Source organism: Marmota marmota, unplaced genomic scaffold (assembly GCF_001458135.2).
Source record: "Marmota marmota marmota unplaced genomic scaffold, marMar, whole genome shotgun sequence".
NCBI lineage: Eukaryota > Metazoa > Chordata > Mammalia > Rodentia > Sciuridae > Marmota > Marmota marmota.
In genome coordinates, this window is record NW_026000026.1 from 77,635,465 (window position 1) to 77,660,660 (window position 25,196).

Consider the following 25,196-nt stretch of genomic DNA (forward strand, 5'->3'; position numbering starts at 1 on the left):
AAAAAAAAAAAAAAAAAAAAAAAAAAAAAAAAAGAAAAAAGAAAAAAGAAAGAAAAGAAATAAAGAAAAAAGAAGTAAAAGAAGTCCTCCTGAGCTGTCAAAGAGGCTCTTCTTTGCCTAAGTGGGAGCATCCAGAACTGGCTAAGGCTTTCCTAGGTCCCCCAAGGCTGGGGGACAGACACAGGTCCTCCAGGATCTAAGTACTGAGAAGATGAGGATTTACCCACTTGACCCATACAAAGTTCATGGCATAGTGCCCAGATAATTCCAATTACTCATTCTTTGCTTCAACACTCCTTAGAGGAGTGTTGGTGACTTCAAAATAAATGGATAAATATTTAAAAAAAATAAAATAAAAGGTTGCATGGCTCCTTCAGGACATTAATGCCTGACACTTCCCCCGCCCATAGGCTGATGGAGGGTACACACAAACACACAAACACACACACACACACACACACAAATACACATGCACATACAACTGCACTTGCGTTTCTTCCCTTTTTGACCTTTGACCACTTTAAATTTCATTTGTCTTATGATAAGCAATTTGGGGGGAGCTTTTCTTTCCTATTCCTTTCTGAAAGGGAGTGCTTCTTAGTCTTCCCCTTCCATATGTCTCAAAGTTCATGTCAACCTTACTACAAACTCCACCTTTAGGGAGGACCTCTGATGATTCTTTTTCTTAAATCAAATACAGTTCTTTGTACAAAAATTTCCCCCAGAACTCAAGTATACAGCCAAATAGGAAGACCATAAAGATAAATAGCCTCATCACATACAGTTTGATGTCTTCATGCCACTTCAGCCAAACAGGTGCAGCTCCTTAGGGGTTACCATGAGAGGGTTTCCAATTATTTAATACAGGTGTGTGATTACTGTTTTTCCTACAGTGACTTCTAAATGGATTTCTCATTCAAAATTTCCCATTTATGGAGAGTCTTTCTTTCTTCATTATATACAAAGTACGATGGCCATATTGTCTACTTGTTTGTTCAAGCAATTAATATTTGTGTTGTTCACTAGCCTATTCGACATGTCTGTCCAGTACCAATAAAGCAGACTCCACTCTTGTCTAACCAACATTCTCTCTCCTGGTAATTTCAAAATCAGTCATAATTTATCATCTCCATGTATTTTTTTGTTAAAATACATTCTCATTAAGTCAAACTATGTCTTATTGTCTCATGTGTGTGTGTGTGTGTGTGTGTATTTATTTATTTATTTATTTATTTATTTTTGGTAGCAGGGATTGAACTCAGGGGCACCTAGCCACTCAGCAACATATCTAGCCCCTTTTAAATATTTTATTTAGACGCAGGGTCTCACTAAGTTGCTGAGGCTGTGATGCTGGCATTTGAACTCGTGATCCTTCTGCCTCAGCCTCCTCAGCCGCTGGGATTACAAGCATGCACAACTGCACCCAGCTTCATGTATAATAACTTTTTAAAAATATGAATCAATTTACTGGGGTCTCAGGGTACAACTTAAGTGAACTAAGCAGCACATCATTATTGCTATTATATCAAGAACAGTAAGTATAAATAATAATACTAATACCTTTATTTCCATAGGTGCTTTCATCTGGATAATTCATGCTTCATTATTGTGCCACTACTCTCTGTCTCGGGCTCTCCTTTGGCTCCTGTGACAAACACGGGGTTCAGATCCAGACTCCAGGAGGTAGCGATGCTTCAATTTTGGCAACATACAGGCATACTTACACACTCCCCTACATCTCCCCCTCCCCAGTCAGCCTGGGTGAGGAGGCTCTGGCCTGCAAAACTATTGAGGTGACACAGTCAACACCACAAAAATCTTCCTGTGCTCTGTCCCTTCAACTGCGGGTGGACTGCCCTCTGACTTCCAGAACATGGAGCAGCAGCTCTGGATCAGCAGCAGCAACATCACCATCCGGGGAACTGAGAAAACCCTCTGAGGCTCCCAGTCACAGACAGATTATATCAGAAACACTAGGGGCGGTGCCTGGCAATTGGTAGTTAACAAGCACATCAGGTGATTCCAATGTATATGAACTGAAAACAACTGCTGAATGCATCTGGGGTTCTGTGGAGGCTGCAGTGGTGAGGAGAGGGGTCTTCACATAGTTAAAGGGGGTCCCCAAAGCAGGAAGTTAATACTTGGGGTCCAGAGCTTTATAGCAAGCGCAGGGCTAGGAGCAAAGGGGAAACTAGAAGGACTATTCTGGTACAGAACAACTCGTTCGGCTGGACTGTTCAGAAGCTGCAGCATGTCATCTCACTGATTAGAAACAGCTGCACTAGGGGAGGCCTGGGGTTCAATCCCCAGCAGCTGAGGGAATAAAGAGACACAGCTCCCTTCTCTGAAAGTGTTCAGATGTATGCTCTGAATAAAGTACTACAAGGAGAAACAATTTTTTAAAAGGCAAGATTAAAAAAATAAAAAGCAAAACAAAATTATGCCTTAATGGGAAGCTTCAACATACCATTAATACAGAAAGAGAGGTTTATAATTAACCTGCTGGCATTAATTTTTAATAACTTAAAGCTATTGCCTTTAAAAACTACCTTACTGATGGTGCATAGAATAGATAATGGATTTTCCTTTACTTAGTGCTTTATTTCACATTCAGAAAAGGGAAATGATGGGCTGAAATTCTCACAAAATTCCAGCCCAAGAGATTATTATTTAAAAGGGAGCAAATTGCTACAACCCAGAAGTGATACTGGATCAAAGACTAAGATTGGGGTGTTAACTTATTTTACTGTTTTATAGTAAAAACAACTTCTTTCAACAGAAATGTTATACTTTAAGACATAGATATAACTGTACTAGTGGAAATACAACCTAACATTACTTAGAAAATACTACACACTTTGTACCTGGGGCTGACCTGAGTACATTACATGCACAGCTGTATTTTATATTCACAATGACCTTATGAAGTGCAGCACTGTTATATTCATTTTAGAGATGAGGCACCTGGTCTTAGAGCGTTGAAATAATTTGTCTGAAAAGACAGAGAACTAGTAAGTGATAGAGCCAGAATACAAACCCAGTCATTTACAGAATCTGTTCTTACCCATGTAAGTATATCTTTTAGTGAATCCTGAGTCCTAGGGATTAGAAGAGTAGGAAGAATATATGGTCCATGCAAATAACACTTATGACCATGTAAGTCTTCTAGAAATATGACAAACAACCAAACAACTATTTATTGAATGTTCAATGCACATCGGGGACTGAACTAGCAATTGACAACTGTTGGGCCAATCCTTACAACCACCACAGAAGCATGTTACTATTATTGTCCCAATTTTACGTATGGGCAGCTGTGGTTGATAATTTCATAAGCCCATATTCTTACTAAAGACTTCACTGCTCACATAATGAAATGGAGACAAGGCAAAAGATAAACATTGTGTGTAAAAATTAGGCATCAAATGTAGCTTCTTCGTCTTTACATTACATTTCTGGGGATGAGAGTTGTGTCAGTGAAGAGCTGTCTAGAACACCTTTTCTTACTTGTTCCAATAACAGATATTTGTGAGTTAGATATTTGGGTGCAGTGTACAGCCATGAAATAGAACCAACTCCACTGGCTTCTTCACTATCAAAGTTTTGCTCTTTGAGGTTTGCATAATGGGCCAGAAAGGTAGCCCCCAAGACTTCCACTTGGCAATAATGAATGATCTTAGCAATGAAACACATCTTATACCCAAGCCCAACATTCAAGGGGCCAAAGCACAAAAATATAAATAGTGCATGTTTGCATTCATGTGGAAGCTAAAAAACTCATGACTTCTTAGAAGTGGAATGGAAGACATGGTGCAAAAGTACACACCAAACAAACCATCAGGATTCAGAAGAACAAAGAGGCTATAGTACACAAAGTTGCTCTAGCCATAGAACTTCATGCTAAGAATGTCGGTAGCCACCATCTTGTGGAGATTCAGCAAAAATTAGCACCTTTTTCCAAGGCTCTGAGATTTTGTCTAGTTGGGACTTTATTGAGAGATGACTTATCTAGTCTTCTAGTATCATGGAAACAGCTCTGATTTAGGCATGAGAATATCTGGACCTTAGTATTTTCTCTACCATAAATTAGGTATGTGATTATAAGCAAGTTGATCAACTCCAATGGAGTTTCTCACTGAGGAAATGAGAATAAATAAAAGTTGATCTTCATATTTGTTGTACAATAGTAGATAAAAGCTGTGAAAATACACTGCAGAAATCTAAAAGTTCTTCACAAGTATAAAATGACATTATTGTTTTAAGTAGCTTCTTCCTTGCTCCATTTTGGATCAACCTATTCGGTCAAGTTGGTTTACTAATAGATTAATTTAAAAGCAAGAGGAAGGAGGACTCTTTAAAGTTGGAAATTATCAGCAGTACCAAAAACATCAGTGGAACTATTTGCTAAATTGTTTTGACAGTTGAAGGGGATTTGTTTCTAATGGCCTTACTTCCCTGTGAATGTGGCAAATCCCAAATAGCTCCTGTTAATAGGAGATAGCCAGAGACACCTTTCTATGATAATCAGTGAAGAACATCACCAGCCCACTATGCCAATGAACAAGACATAGGTACCCTCAGAAGCTCAATAAGAGGGGCTCAATGTGTTTTGCCAAAGACACCTTGGATTCCTATTCAAATTTCAAGGTACCATGTTATTCTCTCTTGCCTGCCTACATTAGAGTAGAATTTGTCTGCTCTGTAGTGAAAGGAGATAGCGTGAAGGACAATTTTATGTAGGGGGGAAAAATTCTACCTGGAGTTCACCTTGGAGAGACAGATAAAAACAATATTGAATACTATTCTTAACTGATTTTACACCTGTTGGTGGCATTCAACCAAGCAATTCAAAAGCAAAGACATGAAAAGCAAGGAAAACATTTCTTTTTATAACTTTACATTTACCTTGGACAATGGTTAATCCTCAGCTTGTGATGGATTAAAATGGTTTGTGATGTGATACCATTCTATTTTTCCTGTTCTGGTTCTTAAAATATTTTGTAGGTCATCAAGAATAGGTCTAACTAAAGCGAAGGTTATGCTAGTCTAACTATTAATTTTCCTTGGGCCTATATTTAGAAAAGCATATTCATTCTTTCAAGTCACTACTTGTGGAGTTAGAAAAAATGTTTGATCAATTGTTCTGATTCTTGCTCAAGGGCATCTTACCAAGTTTACTTTTCAGGGCACTGAAACCATGCAAGTTGCTTGGATCATGAAATCAAGGAAGAAAACCAAGGCTTCTCAGATGTAAAACACACTATTATTTCCCACAGCCAAGATCATCACATGAGTGAATGGTAGAATTTTCCTGCTTCTCTGATAAAACATGGCCATACTCTGTCACTAATAACCACACTGCAATATACTACTCTTGAGCGGCTACACCCATGTGCAGACCTCTCTAGTAGGTCTGCTTGTCACTAATCCATTGATTAAACATTTTAAGACTAGCTTTGGCAAAACATGCCAGAAATTCCTTCAGGGTAATTAAAACCACCTTCTGTGTCAATAAACACAGACTGTGAGATCTTTCTTGTGCAGAGGAGCCAGCTCTGACCTGCTGGCTCTAGGACATTTTTTCTTAAATGGGTTTTCCATCATGACAATTGATTTTCACTGACTCATCCAGACCCTTGCCCAGGCCTCATATGAAAAGATTGGCTGAGATATCATCTTACCCTTCTTTCATCCAAGAGGCAAAGACCAAAGGGGTTCTGAACCAAAGGCCAAGCTCATTGCCAAAACCCTTTCACTCACCTTCAGGTAAGAGACACTGAGAAGGATTCTTGCTACAGAATTTGACAGTCCCTAGAATCCTTATCACTACTCTTCCAGGGTTCAAACTGATTTTCAGTTGAAGAATTAGAAATGTGTCTTCAAAGTAAAAGGAAGAACACAGGTGAATATTTACTACATTGATATCCAGAGACTAGTCCTCTGTAATAGTAGACCCTTCGTGAATTGTTTTCAACACGGTGACAGCTTTATTGTTATTATGTAAACAATGTATGTACTTATTCAAACTGTCATACTCTGGAGGAAATAAAGATAAATAGTAGAAATTACTTAAAATTTTATCAGCCTGATATAAGCATCATTAATATTTCAGTAGCCATCTATTTCATAGTATTCTTTATGTACCCATACAGAATTTCATATCAGAGCAATGACAATATATATACACTTTTAATCATGGATATGACCTACCTTAATTATCTTTAAAATATACTCTTTTTTTGCTTATATGTTTCCTCCCCCCCTCATAGCCAATATTAATAACATTTTAGATATTTTTTATTGATTTCATTATATACCAACTCCTACAACACGAATGAGGTTTCAGTTGCTTAATAAATACTTGCTGAGTGGTTAAAGAATAGAATGAAAGAACAAGCACATGAATAAATAAATGGATGAAAGAATAAATAATAGGTTATGCTCTTAATTAGCTGGTAGAGATTCTAAGTGATTAAAAAAAAAATCACATAGCACATTTTTTGACATCTCCCCTGTTATATTTCAACTTCAGTGGAGGATAGAGAACCTAGATTCAATATGTTTACAGGAATCTACAAAAGTAAATACCCAAGTAAAGAATATGTAGGTTGCAGTCCTAACTAGAGAGAAGTCACCAGTCTACTCTTAAATTGAAATCAAGTTAAAAAAAAATCATGAACTAAGCACCTATATGCCAAGATTGTATTACAAGGCAAACTTAAGAAGATGTGGCCACTGCCTTCTGGAATTTTCTGTATTGTCAGGGTGACAATGTGCAGGATCTGCCTCATCCATTACCTCATGGAACTGTGATGATTAAAGAACTTGAAAAATTCAGGGGGGAAAAAAAAAACTTCTTGAAAAAAATGTGGAATGGAGACAGAGCTTGTAGGTACTAGGAAAGAGGAAAGAGCACACATCAAGGTGCAGAAATGGGAATGGCCTACAGTAGTGGGGACCCAGCACAAGGCAGCCTTGGTGGCTGAAGATGAGCCAGGAGACTCTCAGAAGATGAGAGGCCGGCAGGAAACAGTAAACTGCAAAAGCACAGGAGAAAATTGTGAGCAGACTAATCTTCTTAAAGGGGCAAATGAAAGAAAACTTTTTTTTTTCTTTTTCAGCATATGACAATGTCTAAATCAGGGCCAACCCTATGAGTGACTCAAAGGCGACCTGCTTGTCAAGTAACTGGAAAAAGAAAAGATCTGGCTTGCATAACAGGCTCAAGTCCAAATTTCTTAGACTTATAGGAAAAATTCTGATCAGAAAATTTCCATCTCCAATTGTGCTGAGGAAGCTTCAGGACTGAGTAAGCATGCTGGCAGCAGATGCGCAGTATGATAATCAGACTGCTTCTGCATTCTTCACCACAGCATAGAGTTCAGGTCCTGGTGAGAACTCAGCAAGTTTCCGATCTCTGACCCCACAAGGGGACAGGAGAAGGGATTAGAATCAGTCATTGGAATGGTTGGAAGCAGTGAACTGCCCCTGATCTCTTCTATTAGCTCAGAGTTCTGGGCTGAGTCTTCCCCTACCCCCACATTCTATTTTCGCTTCTTAAATTGGTGCCATTGATGAGTTCCAGAAGCCCCTCCCCACAAACCTGTGTCATTCTAATCAATACTGTCTCACAGCATCCCACTTGTCTCTTAGAAGAAAAGGGAATGACAGGTGGATTTTTATATCAGACTCCCAAATCTTCCATGGAAACTTAGTGTTTCTAGAAGTTGCTTTAACATTTTTAATCCTCTGAAGAGGCAACTGGATCAACTACTAATCACAAGCATTTATCCACTCAGTTGTCCATCCATCTATCCTTTTACCTTTTATGTACTGAGCATGTAGGTAATATTATACTGAGTATCATTTTTTTACCTTTATAAAAATTTTAAATTAAAAAAAAATTTCCCAACTGTTGAGAGCCACAGCTGAAGGGGCCCCAGCAAACTTCCAGCTGCCGGCTGATGATTGGCTCACAGCCACCCCAGCAACATCTAGCTGATTGGCTCCTCTGCGGTGATGCTCATTGGGCTGTTTCCCTGCCCTTTCAGACCACGGAGCTGCTCATTGGGGGACTTTTTTTGGCTCCGCCCACGTGACCCAGCCAATCGGCCTCAAGAGCTGGAGAGAAGCTGGTGTGGGAGAGAGAGGCTTGTGGAAAGCCGGTGGTGGCAGTTGAGGCTCTGAGGATTTTTCCTGAGAGGCTGTTTTGTTTGGCGTGTGTGGTTCTAAAAATAAAGTTAGTTTCTTTTGACAAGTGGCTCCTGATTGTGCCCAGCCAGAATGGATGTGGTGCCCTGGAATAACCAGCTACTCAGGAGGCTGAGGCAGGAGGATATCAAGTTTGAGGCCAGCCTGGGCAATTAAGTGAGACACTCTCAAAATAAAAAGGGGGAGGAGTAGGCTAGGGTATGGGTCAGTGGTAGAGCACTTGCCTAACATGTGCAGGTTCCTGGATTTAATCCTTAGTGCCAGGAGCAGGAAAGGGGCGGGTCTCAAAGAACTTAGTATTCTTACTTCAAGCCCTCAAGACACTTTAGAGAGGGAAAAATGCCCCCAAATTCTCAAGTCAAATGAATTGGGACTTCACATTGACCCCCAACTGTAACCCCAAAGACTACTGAAATGTAGACCACAAACATACTTTCTTGTTAACAAAAAAACCAACCCCCTGGTAATTTATAAGATTTGTATTTTTCATTTACATTAAATCATGGTGCCAGGCTTGAGGAGAAAACTGAAGATGTTTTAAAGTGTCAAGACAATAATAGGTAGTGTTCAGTTTTCTCAGCTTTGCCTGGGTTCAAATTGCATTCAACTACACATAGTATACTGCCCCCCCCCCTAAAAAAGTGAGCACTAGTTTCAGAAATTTCAATTGTATAGCCCAAGAGAGGTTTGCTCATTAAACAACCACACTGCTTTCTTACTAGGTCAATCATTCTTTGAAGTTACCTACTTATCAGTTTTAAGAAAATTAACATTTCTGGGTCACCAGGTTCCATGTACTTATCTACAAATGATGCCCTGAAACCATGAAAGTGATTTTATTTAACTTGGGTGGGCCACTGAATCCCAGGGACCTAGCTGCTCACCTAAGTACTTAATGGCAGAAGCTGAGGATTATACCTGCTTCTTGTCTCTGGAAGGAGCAGAGAACCTGGAGCTCTAGAGGAGCAAGGCCTAAGGAATCAAAAGTCAATGGTTACATCTTTATGAAATTTTTTTCCAATCTTTAGCTCATACAACTTCTCTGGAATAATGTGAACACCCTAAAAACCTGTGCCAATATGAGTTGTAGGCAAAATGTGGATGAAACAATGGTAGGGAAGGACACCTACGATTACAAATTAAGCCTTTTTTAATGTGTTGAATTGAACCTAGGCCTTGCACCTGCTAGGCAAGCACTCTACCTTTGAGCTATACCCCCAGTCTGGAATTACTAGTTTAGAAGGCAACTTATGAACACTATCTAGAAACTTAACTATTCATATCATTTAACTCAGCAATTGTGCCTTTAGAAACTTACTCTAAAAATAACCAAACACATGAGTTAGAGTCATGCCATTATTTATCACACAATTAGGATAGCAAAAGTGGAATAACATAAATTTCCAGCATTTGGTGGATGATAAAACTATGGATCAACTATTGGATGTTGGAGAAAAGTGCTCATAGTGTTATGTGGTGAGGTCAAAACTAGACATGATACCATTTTATATATAATTCCAGCATTCACTCATCTCTCTCTCTCTCTCTCTCTCTCTCTCTCTCTCTCTCTCTCACACACACACACACACACACACAAAGCCTGAGAAGAAATATATAGAAAATGCTTACAATGATTATGATGCCTGGAGATATAGAATTTTCTCTGCAGTATAAATTTTTATCAGTGAGCTGTACTTTGCTTTCTCATAGACTCCCCCCGCCAACATAGTATTTCACAAGATTTATGTTTATGGTCATGCTTGTGTTTATTTAGTATGTATCTTCTCAATAGCACACCAACTCCATGGAATCAGGTTCTAGAGCTGATTTTTTATTGTATATCTAGATTATTTAAGCACAGAGCCTACTATATAATAAATATTTTTTAAGTGAGTGCTGAGTGAACAACTGGAGGGACTCTACTTAGAATGAGCTATGGCTATGATGGGGATTCCATGAGCCAGCAAACACTATCTCTATCCTCCAGTCCATCTGCTCAACTAACATGCCATTCTTGCCTTCCTTTACCGCCTATCATCACAACACTCCAGGCCTCAATAAGCAAAGCCTTTGCCACTCTTCTCCACTTGCCAGCATTCCCCAAGGCCCCTTCACCCCCTAAATTCTACCTGGTCAGTTAAACTTTCCTCCAGCACTAACTGCACTCACTCACTTGGAAGATCAATATCTTTTGAACTTTTATTAGTTCCTAGTAACTTTCTTTCTTTTTTTTTTTTTTTTTTTTTTTTTTTAGAATGGGGGTCAGCAGACTACGGTCTACAGATCACCATCTGATTTTGTAGATAGAGTTTGGCTAGAACACAACCATGCCTATATTCTACAATGGATAAGTTGTATAGCCTGGACAGAGAAAGCTTAAAATATTTATGATCTGGCCCTTTTCAGGAAAAATTTACTAAACCCTTTTATAGAACATCCATATACATGTATGAAATGGAGATAATATCACATTTTCATCCTATTAGATTATTCTCTGGGTAATATGGAATCCTAACTATATGTCCAAGAGTTTCATACAATAGAAGTTATTGTAATATATCTAAGCTTCTCCCTAAGAACATACTTTTGTGTGTGTGCATGTGTGTTTGTGGAGTTCGGGATTGAACTCAGGGCCTCATCTATACCAAGAGAGTGCTCTCCCACTGAGCTACAAAGTCCCAGAACATGTATTTCTTTGTTCATACCTGAATTTACGTTCCAGGTTAGCTGATCAATACTGATCAATTACATAAACTTTCCAAGCCTCAGTTTCTTCATCAATAAAATAAAAATCAATTTCTTCCTTTCTTCATTTCCTCAATAAATGTGTAATAAATTGCTATTTGCCAGGCACTGTACTAGGAGATGGATAAACAATGGTGAATTATACTTAAAAGTCTCATCTAATTCAGCTTCAACTATATACACTTCTGAGGAATACACACACACACACACACACACACATCATATACTCAGCATATATGCATGTAACCCATATATGGTATATCTATACATAATGCATACTGGGTCACATACAGGTCCAATTCCTGCTATGTCATAAGCACTCAGAATATAGCAGCTCTTCTACCTCATAATTGCAATAGGAACTCTTTTAGCGATCTTCTAAGTAGCTGACTCACTAGATAAAAACATGCCTTGCAATCCTTTTAAGAAATGGGCCAATAGGAAAATCTATACATAAGGTGAATCTAGGAGGTGTATAAGCACGTCAACTTTTCAGGTTGAGTTGCATGTTGACTGAGATTCAGTTGTGTTTGTTCCCAAATCTCTCAATGCTGGTTATACTTGTTATTTAATGAAGTATCATGGAAAATGATGAAACGTGTCAAAAGAAAGAGAATGGTGATTTCATATGAAAAGTAAGTTGAATGCTTTCAAACGATGACAAAGAACTGTTAAATTAAGTGTAGTAGCTATAAATTTGGGGAACAATCATAAAAATCTGTAGTAAGATTGCTTGTAAGGTGTCCGTACTCTCACTCAATCTCAAATTAATAAAATCATGATCTTTGTGATTCTGGGTGTGGTCTGTACAAGAAAAAATATAGCCCCCAATCGTCAATCCATACTTATGTTCCATTTGTGTACAATGAATCAAAATGCATTCTTCTATCATGTGTAACTAATTATAAAAGATAAATAAATAAAAATTAAATAAAATTTGAAAAGGTCAAAATTAAAAAAAAATCCATACTTAAAGGTCTTGATTCTCAATTCTTCATTAGACCTTTCATCAAAATGAATGAATGCTGTTTAAAATAGGTATATCATTATTGATGACTCCTTGCCTTAATATTTTGAATTCATTTTCAACTCTTGGTCCTAAATGCATGAGGTATAGATCCTTCTGCATTTATTTAATTCTCACATATAAGCAAAAACAGGTTGCCTCATCTCCTGCCATATTTTTGTAGATTAAAAAAATACTCAAAAAGACAGCATGACCTGTCCAAGGACGCAGAGCTCCTATTGCCAGCGGTGGGTGTAGATCCAGGCAGGCTCTGATTACAGCCCCGCTTACGTGGTTAACTACATCTCCAGAAGGACACAGCATCATCTGGCCAAATAGATAGATGGGAAGATGTTTGAGAAGAAGAACAACAGTCTTATACTTTAGCACAATCCCAGCACATCCGGCATAGCACCTGGCAATACATTTTTGTTGTGAACTGATGAATTCTCTCCCCTGCTTTGTAACATTGGAGGATATTGGGGCCTTCCTGATTTCTGAAAGACCAAGTTCACATGGGATTTATAGCCCCTGGCCCATGGAGTATACAACAGCAGAGGAGAAATTCTATTGTGCCTGTCAGATCATGTCACCGAGAGCTTAGCTTCACCGATTGGCACTTGCTCTTCCCTGTCAGTGCAGCAAGATGAGCAGCACCCTGCTCACCAGATGGTTATTTGTTCCACCAGCCACCTTTGCTGCATCCCCGATTCACTCCAGCCCAGGACTGTCTCCAGCATTCATGCTGCAAGGCAGCTCCTGCCAAAAACTTTGCCAAATGGCTCCTCTCAAAGTCATGGGCTGCCCAGACAGACTGGCTCCTCCATCTGCAGCAGCTTTTGGCAAGGAGACGGTTCCCTTTCTGGCTCCTCCTCTTGGCTGCACCAGAGCCTTCTTGCCAGAAGGATGATCTGACCCTTGAAGGAAGTATAGCAAGACCTGGAATTCTGGGGCCACTTAGAGCCACGGGGAGCCTATGTCTGTGTTCTCCCAGTCCCACTCGGAGCATGACAGCAGAACATACCAGAGACAGATATAAACCATCATAGAAACTTAGAGCCTGTAAAACCTACAGAGACTATCCCTCCCCCTCCCCCACCCTCAACCTCATTATTAGTAGATTAGGAAACTAAAGCCCAGAGAGTAAAAGTGACTAATTATGGTGGCAGGACTGGGAATCCTACCCAGGGCTGCTGACGTACATTTCACATCACTGCTTACGATACTGCATTGCCTTTAATTTTTTTTTCTCAGTTCATTTTCAAATTCATGATAAAAATTGGACACTTTGTATCAGTATTGATTCAAAAGTGTATTTCTTTAGAAAAATGAATAGCCTTTTCTCTGTGTCAACAGCATGGCTTTTGTTTTCAGCAGGTGTGTTCACATACAAAATTGAGATGGTCTGTTGCAGTGTTTAAAAACAGAGAGTTTAGCATCAGACAGACCTGGATGTGATTTCTGTCTCCCTTACTGTTGTGTAATAATCTTATGCTGCTTCAGTGTTTCATTTAAAGGGGGATAAGAACAGTATCAGCCTATAGAACTGTAAGGATAAATGAGGGGGAAAAAAAACCAGTTAAGGACAAAAACCTGTCCCTGGCACACAGAAAGCCCTCCCCCACTGCCCACTATTTATTCTTACTTACTAACCCTCACATCTATAATGGCTTTAGAAGACACAGTTACTGTGCACATATAAACAGGTACACCTGGTGTCCTCATTGTCCACACTACGGAAATTCAGGTTCTTGAGATTAGGTGCCTGATGCAGGGCTACACAGAGAATAAGTGGAGGATCAGAGATTTCTTCTTGCCATTCTACTAAGAAATGGGAACCAGAATCTCAGTTTTCAAGGTGATAAAATCAGAAAAGAGAACATTTGAAAACACACACACACACACACACGCACCACAATCACTGCAGCATCTTATGTAATATAAAACCTGGAAACAATTTTTGTATCTATTCACAGGGGAACTGCTAAATAAATGGTGGAAACAGTCATACCATGGAGCACTTCACAATCATTAAAAAGCACAGACAGACACAGGGCTTCTGACATGGAAAGATCTTTAAGACATATTGAGTGGGACAAAAATCACAGTGCAAATAAAATAGGAAGTGTGTATTCATTTATATCTGCCTCCTGGAGACATACTGCATCTAGCAGACCCCAGGTTTCCCAGGTTAAGTCCTGCTTGTAGGGGCCCCATTGAAGCCCACACATTCTTTTGCCCCATATCCACAGCCTTCATTTTTTTACATTTGCTGTAGCAATCAAGTCCTTCTCTTCTAAAGCACAGAATTGACAATCTGATTTGCTCTTCCCATTACCCATGATGACTGTCTCTCCAAAGAAACCAGTGAATATGAGTTAGTTTTCCACAGTTTTCACACACATATTTTCTGTCATCATCACTCCTAACTTGCTCCCTAGTGAACTTGGAGCATAAGCATTGCAGGGTTTCTAGGTTATATATGACAAAGCCTTGTAGAAACAATCTGTGCTTTCAACGGGATAGTTAACAGCAGAGCTGACTTTCTGCCAGATTCTAGAGTTATACTGGAAAGCAAAAGAAGGAAATTCAGTGGCAAAGTTGGATAAACACAAACTCATATCAGTGGGGGTTGAGAGACTGGAGAACAGCTGTGGCCAAAGGGAGGTCTCAGATACCTCCACCTTTGTGTACAGAAGGACACTTACCATCATGCAGCTGCTTCTGTCCCACTCCTTTCGCTATGGTACAGACAGTGAGAGGAGATGCCATCTGCTCTGGAGAATGAGCACATAGATGGCCATCTCAGCTCAGCTCGACAGGGAACTACCTTGTTAATGCTTTAGGACGGGGTGAGGCACATCAAAAAGGCTATTTAAAAACTCTAATCAGTCCTCACATTTTGACTGCTCGATTCCACATGTATTTTCTTCTTTTCTTAGTGGAATAGAACCAATCTACTGGAGTAGCAAGTTAGCTAAGGATTCTGGCTGGGTGAAGGAACTCAGTGCCCTCTCAGGATGAGGGGGAAACCCAGAGTCATACACTGCTGTGCTGGGGAAAGATGGCTCAAGCGAATCTAGCAGCACAGAGCGGTCATCAAGGAGATGTCTGTGGAGGGTGGAACTCAACCTGTATTTGACCCCCAAAATTCTGACAAGAAGACAGGTGCTGTGGCTTATGACTATAATCCCAGTTATTCAAGAGGCTGAGGCAGGAGGATGGCAAGTTTGATGCCAGCCTGGGCAACTTAGTGAGACCCTGTCTCAAAATTGTTAAAAAAAAATGTAAAGGTCAAGGACATAATTCAGGGGCAGAATGCTCCTGAATTCAATGCCACAACACCCTTTCAACACACACACACACACACACACACACACACACGCATAAACCCACACATGCACACATGCACGCACACATGCACACATACCCTGACAAGAGGCAGCATGGTGGGCAGAGAGAAGAGCCTGGAGTTCCATTCTGATCATACCACTTACAAATAAGCATGTCTGCAGTAGAAGCATGTTTGATGTACAAGTTGTTTGGGTTCTCTAGACTTCAGGTTTCTTATTCTGAAAAATGGGGCTAATGTAATCACTTTCTCAAAGCTGTGGAAGGAGATTAAATGAGTAAACACATGGGCAACACCTAGGAAAAGTGCCTGGAGTGCAGACAGTACTCTGTATGTCCTAGCTCTCTTCCCTCAGTTTAAGTGTCTAAATTGGACCCTTAGTTTCTTCTTAAATGCAAATGCCAGAGTCTTGGAATGTCAGTCTACAGCTGTGCACTTTTCATTGAGCATTACCAATATTTTGACAGGACCGGCCTAATATTATTCACCCCGGGTTCATTGGTACGTTTCTGACCAGCACTCATAAAGGGCTCGGAATTGCCCCTAGGGACCTGGATGCTAATAATGAATACTTGCTAGTGATTTTCAATGCACTCTGGTTATTATGTTGAGTAGCAGAACATTTCCCTTCCCCAGAAAGGTCATTTACAATAGTATAAGGCAGCTTCTTCCCACCTTCCATTTCAGGTTTTTCTGAGAGCTCAAACACTCATCCATATGCATTGGAAATACCATTCTGATCTGGCATTTGCATACAAATACCAAAGCAACTTGGGGAACTAGAGTCAGCTCTCCATAATGTGACTACACCTTCTTTTATTTTTCCAATGCCTTCCCTGAATCTTCGTTTTAATAGCCATTTTCTTGAACCTTCCCAGATATATCCATCAAGCTTCCCCTTGTTTACATGGGATGGGGGAGGGGGCCCGGACCTTTACTTTCACTTTAATTCTTGTGGCCCTAAGAAGCTATAGCATTTCACAAGTCACTCTGATCTCAAATTTGGAGACCCTCTAAACTCAACTCACCTGAGATTGGACTCATTATTTCACCACATTTCTGGAAAATAGCCATATATCATTATTTGAATAATTTTCATATTTGTTTATTATTAATTACCAAGACTCCTATTCCATTTTGACGTCTTTTTTGCTACAATTTCTTTCTATGGACCCAGGATGGGTTTCCTTGTAATTTCTCACTCTGCCTGGAATTCTACCCTGGGATGTTCTTCTAGGCATCTCTTTTGTTCACATGGTTTTAATTACCTTTAGTATGCTAGTGATGTTTAATTCCAAATCTGTATATCCTGTCCAGACTCAAGTGCTTGCTTACTCAGAGTCTCAGTGTGAAACCAGACGTCTCATAAGTCCCTCAAACTAATCAATTTCCAAAGCCTGTTTCCTTAACTATTCACTTCATGCATCCATTCTGATGGCAAAATTCTGGGAGTAGTGTTCAACACCATCTTCTCTGTAGACACCCAACCTAGCACACCAATAAGCCTGTCACAGTCTTTCTGTATAGTGTGTCTCAAATCCATCGGATTCTCTCCATCTCTTTTGTTGCCACCATTCCAGGATCAAGCCCTGGACTCCTAATTTATCTCCCAGTTTTTGTCCCTATTTATTTCATACTTAGTCCTCTGACCCCACCCTACATGGCAACCAGACTCAGCTTTTAAAAAGACAAACCTGATCAGATTCCTCCCCATCAAAATCCTTTAATGGCTTTCGATCCATTTTTGGATAAAGTCCAAACTCCTTATGGTCAACGAGGCTTAACGTGATCTGGTCCCTGAATACCTCTCTAGTATCTTTTTTCCCCAGTATTTTATTCTGAGAAATTTTAAACAGATATCAAAGTGGATAAAAGATTTACAGGGATGATACATAGGCCCATCTGGATTTTGCTATTAACATTTTATAACTGATTAATCATATTTCTATCCATTTATCTACACCTTGCTTTTGGTGTGTTCCAAGTCAGACTATAGACTTCAGTCTCATTTTCACCATGAACCCCCTTGCTCTGTATACTCTAGCCACAGTCATCTTTCCAAATTCCTGAATCTGTCAGATGATTCTATGTCCCTGGGCCTGTGTGCCTCTTTTTTTGTTCCTTCTACCTAAAATATCTTCAGCTCTTGTTAATTCAGAACTCACCTTTCAAGTCTCAGCTTAGGACTGTCTGTGAGAAGTTGTCTCTGAACACTCAATCTAAATTAGACCCACATACACAACTACAAGGCATCTTGGTCTTCCCTTAATATCACTTATTACAACTAGTAACTACATATTTACTGGGAAGATTACTTGTCTAATGTCTACCTCCTCTGCCAGATGAAAAGCTCCATGAAGATATATATGGAACATGTCTGTATTGGGACATGCTGTATCACCTCTGCAGAACTCAATTAATACTTATTGAAAGAATTAAAGGCAAAATGAATCAGTAATAGGGAAGAAAAACATTAAATAGTGAACTTGTCTTCCTTTAATATGTGTAAACAGGACAGTTTTTTTTTTTTTTAAGGTTTCTGACAGAAGACAGAACTTTCTTGTGGCCAGAATATAATCAGCAAGTTCATTAAGAAAATTACTAAATGACAAGATCCATGGCTGGCAGATGAGCCAAAAGAAGACTGTGGTGGGTGCCCTTCCCCACCAAGATCACCTCAAATCAACATATAATCTAAGGAAAGACAGTATCCTTGATGTGTAGATAAAGCTTAAGTAAGAACAGCTGTTGTAGCATATTAAGAACATTTATTGAAGGCTGGCTTTGTACTAGGCACTGTCTTGAGCATTTTCTCTGTATCAAATCACTTTTCCTAAGCTATAGGGTCCTACTGTTACTCCCATTTTACAGCCAAGGAAACTAAGAACAGTTATTTTAAAATACTCCACTTATGAGAGTATTCTGTGTCTCCAGTTGAAAGTAGAAGATTGATCTAGAAATCTATGAACTACTGTAATAAAGAGTGGGTTCTTTGGCCCAAAGGAAGCCCAACTAAAATCCCCAATACCCTTGTGCAAAGCACTTCCATTTATTTCATTTATGTCCATGTCTTTCTTATACCTGCTTTCTTGTGAGGAATAAATATCCACAGATAAGATAGAGATTTGAGAGATGGACCCTTGGTTAGGAAACCCTGAGTTCCAGATCTGCAAAGGCCAAACCATCATGCTGACTTTATTTTTGTGGTCATTCCAACTCTACCAGATGCCCTTACTCATCCCATAAATACACAATTTTTTTTAACTAAAAAAAAAAGAATCTAGGGGCATTGAGCAACATTCCAGCCATTTTTTGTATTTTATTTAGAGACAGGGTCTCACTGAGTTGCTTAGTGCCTCACTTTTGCTGAGGCTGGCTTTGAATTCACCATCCTCCTGCCTCAGCCTCCCAAGCTGCTGGGATTTGGCATGCACCACCAAACTCGGCCCATACATACACTTTCAAATTATCTCTGCAAAGAATCCTCTCCAAGTTGGAAACCCAGTTTACACTCAAGATGAAACCATTGTGATCAAGAGCTATAGTTAAAGGAAAATGAGGCAATGCAGAATTTCCCAGCAAAAAATACCTGGGTTCAGACACTGTCCTGAGTTTCAACATTAGCTTTTTCATTGACTGTGTAACCTTGGCAAATTAATAATGTCTTTAGGTCTCAGTTGGATTCATTTTCCTTATTGGAAAATGAGAACCACTTCTTGGAGTTGGATAGGTTGAAAAGCTACACATAAAGAACTCAGCAAAGTGCTTGGAACACAGAAGATGCCCAAAAATGTTAACTTTAACAATGGAAGAAAGATAGGAAAAGGTGGGTGAGGGGCAATAACTTTAATGTTCATGATAACAAAAAAAGTCACAGGGAATGTATTAATGTCTTCAGCAAATACACATCATGCACTCCGTTATAAGAGAAAGAGAAGCTTGGGTAAAAAGTGTCCTTTAGCATTTGCATTGCTCTTAGCTGGATGAACTTGCCTGCAGCTACCACTTACAATGCAAATTGAGCTTAGAGTCCTTCACACTAACTACACAGCAAAACCCTTTCAGCTTTAAATAGAACACTGCAGTGTGGAATGATCTGAGCAAAGGGGAGAAAAATTCACCGATAAATGTGAAAGAGATTTTAGTGGTGGGGGGAAGCCTGATATATCTGAGCAGGTAGGAGGAAAATGCAGAGATATAAAAAGGAACAGGAAAGTATGATCTATAAAAGGACCTAGAGGCTAATTCCTCTGTAAGCAAATTGAAGTTAATAAGGGGGAAGAGAACTTTTGGGGAGAATTTTAACAGAGAATATTTTAATCTGGTGCTCTCTCAAGGCATGCTTCTACTTTTCGGGTGTTCAATGGAAGAGGGGCTGTTCCCCAAGGCCAGTAACTGCAAGAATGTTCCTGGAAATGAATAGGTCAAAAATATAAGAACTTCTTGCTGGGCCCAGCTTTACACAATCTAACTTCCATTCCCCCTTTCCTTTACTGAGATGGAGGGGATGGGGCGGGGGAGAGAAGTAGAGATCTGAGAGGTTGACTTTCACATATCCGAAAAATTTTAGAAAGTTCTTTGCTACAAACTCATGCCCCATTTTGACTATATAGGCCCATGTATTTAATCCAAAATCATAATTTACAAAAATTCCACAAAATAGGAATAAAGGCAGAATCGAGGGTCTTGAAAGCAATAAGAAATGCCACTTTTAACTGATTTCTTCATTCTACAAATGACACTCCTTTCCTATTCACATAACCCCAATTTGGCCATCTTCTCAGCTTGGTGAGTTTCCTTTGCCTGCATAATGTAATATAGTTGAAAACATGAAGGCAGCCCTCTATCTTCATAGTCACAGAAATGTTTCCCCCAAAGCCAATAAACCCAAGCAAGGCCTACTTCTTTCTTGGATGCCATGCTTAGATACTGAGTTGTCATATGGTACCCATCACTGACCCAATACAAAGCATGAAGACTGAGGAAGAACATCTTACAATCATGGTGTCATCATGAAATAGAATCAGTGAGTATATTGCTCATTACGGGGAAGGGATGGGCTGTACATCTTAAATAGCATCTCTAAGCTCCTGGAGGACAGAGCTTACAACTCTACTTTATCTAGCATTGTGGAAATACTGGGCTTCAAGCTCTCCAATAATGACAACCAGTGGAAAAACATATTTTCAATAGCACTGGCCATTCTTCCTATCAAAACTTCCCAGAATGTTTACTGAAGATGCCCCCAGATTGTGCCTGTCTTTTGATTTCCTTCAGAGCTTGAACCCTCCACCCACATTTTGCTAGTATTCTTTTGAATTGATTAAATATTACAAAAATTGTAGCATTCAAGAATAGTAAGAATCATTTTTAAAAAAATTAACATACCTTGCAACATTTTCCTAAAGCACTTCCACACATTTTTTTCTCACGAGAATATGGCTAATATGACAATACAACATTTTATATTAGTGGCTAGGGATAAAGGCCTACAGGTAGAAAATAAAGCAAAAATGCAAAAGTTTTGTCATTCAAATAAAATGTCTCCACTCTCTATTCACACACAAAAGGCGGAATAAGATCCACCTGCTGACTTTCCCTGCCTGCTCCACAGCGCTGGGGCTAATGTCAGAACAAGCTGGTAGAGAGAGAGAGAGACGACAATTTCACCTCTTGGCAAAGCTCAGCTTGCTGAACCCTCTTGCTTTCTGCTGGCTGTTGATTCAGCAGAAACTACTGCTGCAGAATTCATAATGGTGATTTTAAAGGCCACACCGATCGCATTGGTCGCCCCACGTGTCAGCTTCGTTTGCTCGCCGCTGGAGCACTGTTTCCCCAGCCACCTTTTTATTTCTTGCTAATGCACTTCCAAGGGGAGACGGGCTCGCCCTTTTGCAAAGGGTCTTTTGGGGTTTTGATTGTCTGACCAGGTAAAACTCGGCCAGCCGGAGAGATGAATGGGCAGGAAATGAAACCATGCCCTCCCTGCAGCCACTGAGACGCACATCATTTCGCCCAGGGAGGGGTGGACCAAGGTCCTACTGGGCCCCTCCCTTCTCTCTCTCCCAGACCCCTGTAAGCATCTTGGAACAGAGGTCATCTGCCTTCCTGAGGTCATCTTTTCCGGATGGGAGCCGCGCCCTGAAAAAGCCTAATCCCCAAGGGCCATTTTAACTCCCAGGGGCGCCGGGTCCACCTGCTGCTGAACGAAGGGCTCGCCTAGCAGAGCCCGGATGGATGTGCGGCGCCCTGGCGCTACCCTGCGAGCCGAGCCCGAGCCCTTGCCCCAGCCCCCGGGCCCGGAGGAGTCTCCGCCACTATGCGTCTAGCTGTCCACCAAGCACAGCGAACCGCAACTTGCACCCGGCCCCAGCGGCGGAATGCGGCCGGGTTGGCGTTACCTTCGGTCGCATAGCTGTGGTCGCGCAGGAAACTGTTGTTGATTTTGCGGGTATCAATGTCCTCCTCCATTGACAGCAGGCTTACTTGCGTGGGAACCAGAAGCCGGCAGACAAGTATCCATGATCCCTCCCCGCAGCCAGTCTCACAGGAGAGGGGGGCAGGGGAGCCAGTGGGACTGCACCATGGTCCGAGCCTGAGGAGGAGACGGGGAGGCGGAGAGAAAAAAAATAAAAACCCGGCAATGGAGCTGTCACCTCCTCCACTCGGGCTCTCCGAGGCTGCAGCGGCTCCTCCCGCGCGGTGTGCTCACTTCAGCTCCAATTCCCAGCGAGGATGCTGCGCCTGCCTCTGCTGCCTCCGGGTGCCAAGATGCGCCGTGCCCGGAGGGGTCTGGTCCCGCCCTCCCGCCCCGGAGGCGCTCACAAGCGGGGCTGGGGAGATGCCCAACAGGTTCCCCTCGTTGGCAGCCGCTCCAAAATGCAAAAAAGATCCCTCCTCCCCTGGGAGAACGGGCAGCCGCGACAAAATGGTGCCTTTCCGGACCCAAGCTGCAGTGACGAGATGGCAGGGGCAGGATTCAGGATTGCCTGGCCGGGATGAGGGTGTTGGTCCCGCGGGAGGGCGGCTCCGGCAGGAGGGGGCTAGGGAAGCCGGCGGGGAGCTGGGCAGGGCGCTGCGGCCGGCGCCAGCGCACTCACCCTCACACCCACACGCGCGCACTCGCAGCAGCTGCTGCTGCTGCTGCTGCTCCTGCTGCAGGAGGCTGGAGGCGGCTGGTGCATTAAAGGCGAGGCTCCTCCCAACCGCGTCAGCAGCCCCAGGACTCTTCCCCAGCAGCAGCGGTGCCCTAGGCAGAGGCTGCGGCTGCTCTCTGCTGCAGTGGGGCGCACGCAGCCGCGGACCGGCACCTGGGCAGCAAGCAGCTAGCTTTGAGGTTCACGCGAAAAGCATAGACGCGCTCTTCCAACCTTCTCCCTCGCGTGCCTCGAAGCCAAGGGCCGCGTCTACACTAACACTCAGTCTTTAGCTCACTGCCTTTCCCAAGACACCCGCACTTCATTCAGGACACCAAGCAGAAGTAGGTTCCTTTGGGTAAACTGTAAATCCAACGAGGTCCCTTTCGTTCACCCCCATATGATGCGATCCCTTGCTGAAGTTAAAAGGAGAGGCCTGGAGCTCAAAGCCTCAGAAAGAGTGGACAGAGTGGGAAGAAGAGCTGCTCAGAGTCTTGCTTAATTCCTCTGTGCTAGGAACAGAAAGAAGAGCAGGAACAAGAACTTCACAGTCGCAGTCACGTTTGTCTCTTCCATTCCTAACAGGGTCAGAACATCGCCTAACTGTAGAAAACTGGGGTTCAGAAAAGCGTCAATATCTTCACAGGCAGAGAGAACTGTGAATCTAATCAACCAATCTGAAGAAGTCCTCTCTCCCAAGCCCTTTGCACTTTGTTTTGAACAAACAGCCCACAGCCCCTCTGTTCAGTTTTGCTTGTGAAGGAACTGCATTTACTCTCAACATGGAAGATACGTCTAAATATAAGGAGCTCCATACCCACAGAGAAACCCCTGCTACCCTGAGGGAATTTCAAGGATCCAATTAACGTGAAAAGAGGCCCCCCCTTTCTACTTCAACTGAGAGGAAAATACAGAAATACAGAATTCCCTCCCCCATCCAAGTTTCCCCAAATTGCAAATTCTGCATTTGAAAGAAAATGAGATCATTATTGTTATGAAACAACCAAAATCATTTAATGAAGCAACTCAAATCACTAAAAAGCCAATTTGGAAAATAAATTCCCCTAGTTTCCCCTGGTAGAAGGTATTCCTTTCACTGGGTGTCACTGTAGGGAGAGACATCAGCAAATGTCTTGCTCAGTTAAGCTCCACAAGTTTAGCTAGATGAGCCCAGAGGGACCTGTGAGTTAATTATATACATACAATGCTTCGGCTAACACAATTTAGAAAGTATTTGAAGTTAAAAAAAATGGAAAAACAAGTCTTTAACTGAGGTTGGGAATTGCCTAGATTTCTAAGAAGAATAGATGCTTCTGGCAGGTGGAAAATGGCATTGTTCTCATATTCAGAAAGTGACTGCATATACCTAGACAAAAAGAGAAGAAATGTCTCTTGACATATTTTTTTGGGGGGGGGGCGGAGTTCAAATCCAGTAGATTCCATTTTATTTTTATTTGGTGGTTAACTCTTACACATTAAATAATCAAAATCAACACATGTAAAATTTAAGTAAGAGGTGAAGACTGATGCAATTTGATTTGATCCACTTCAGTATCAGCTGTTCAGGCTAGTTCTTCCCTTTGATTGGCTGTGTGCATCAGGAAGGCTGCAGGATTCAGTCACCTGTGGTTATACAGTCCAGCTTCTCCTGGAGATTGGCATACCGTAGAGAACGAGTAGAAGGGCAAAGAGCTAAGTTTATCTCTTAGTGCATCAAGGTGGTGAGAAGATATCTTGCATGCAGTTGAAATGAACTTAAGTTAAGACAGGAGGCTTTGGAATAGTATTTGGGAAATTCTTCCCCTTGTTTCTGGAACATGGGCTAGATTAGATCAAAGCAGAGCTGTGGGATGAATCAGGTAGGATCAGGCTCATTGGCCAGGCTGTGCTTGAGGAATTTTCCATTGTATTCAATGGGAGAAATGTCCTCTCCAAAAATTGAGCCTCTGGGTTTACTAAATCTTCCCTCTCACATTTCCTGCAAAATTCCCCCTTCCTTTATTCAGCTATACACAAGATGCAAGTTCTGAGAAGGCAAGATGGACTTCCATTTACTGAGTATGTTTCAAGGTTTCTGTTCTTTTTCACTGTGAAAAATGAAGAACTAGCCCTCCAATCAAAACCAAGGGGGAAAATTCCATTGGCTGTTACCTTAATACTATGATATGACAAAAGAGGTAAGATCATGAAAGAACCCTTATGCAGTGCTGTGGAGGGAAGGGACTGAAAGGACTTACTGAGCTCCTTTCTATTCCTCCGGAATGTCAAGTTCTTTCCAAAAGCTCCCAGCCTCTCCGTATACTGTCCTCTGTTTCTCATTCTCTTGGCATTCTTCAGTTCCTCAACTGTTCCTATTTCATTGAGACATTCCCCAACCACACCACAGACCCTACTTTTGGTATTTGCTATCTCCACAATGTTTTTGTTTTAGTATTCTTCATTAGCCAATTTATTTTATAATATTTCTTTATTTTATTTTATTTTTGGCACTAGATTGAACCCAGGCACACTCAACCACTGATCCATTTCCCCAGTCCTTTTTGGTATTTTATTTAGAGACAGAGTCTCACTGAGTTGCTTAGGGCCTGGCTTTGAATTCAGGACCCTCCTGCCTCAGTCTCCTGAGACACACCTGGCTGTTTACTTATTATAGATGCTTACTTGTTGAATGAAAATAACTATTTATTGGAAGAGTAAATTACTGAATTTGTTTAGTTATATTTAGATTTTATACCTCTCTCTTTTT

At 41.2% G+C, this 25,196-nt stretch overlaps 1 protein-coding gene across 1 annotated transcript; it reads right to left on the reverse strand.

Annotated features, from left to right (window-relative positions):
• Positions 1–98: 98 nt before the first annotated feature.
• Positions 99–24,769, reverse strand: LOC125619143. Its single transcript, XM_048811875.1, has 4 exons — positions 24,688–24,769; positions 22,027–22,624; positions 21,716–21,909; positions 99–1,645 (listed from the first exon to the last, which is right to left on the reverse strand). The coding sequence occupies exons 1-4, from the start codon at positions 24,767–24,769 to the stop codon at positions 1,581–1,583; spliced, it is 939 nt and encodes a 312-aa protein (XP_048667832.1). The 3' UTR covers positions 99–1,580.
• Positions 24,770–25,196: the final 427 nt, after the last annotated feature.

Bases quoted from the DNA above. Each gene is read 5' to 3' on its own strand.
- LOC125619143 (XM_048811875.1), bottom strand. From the start codon at position 24,769: ATGAGAAACAGAGGACAGTATACGGAGAGGCTGGGAGCTTTTGGAAAG. The intron at 22,625-24,687 runs GTAAGTCCTTTC...CTTGCTGCCCAG, and splicing joins GAGGAATAGAAAGGAGCTCA to GTGCCGGTCCGCGGCTGCGT. The intron at 1,646-21,715 runs GTAACGCCAACC...TGTTTGTCACAG, and splicing joins CCACAGCTATGCGACCGAAG to GAGCCAAAGGAGAGCCCGAG.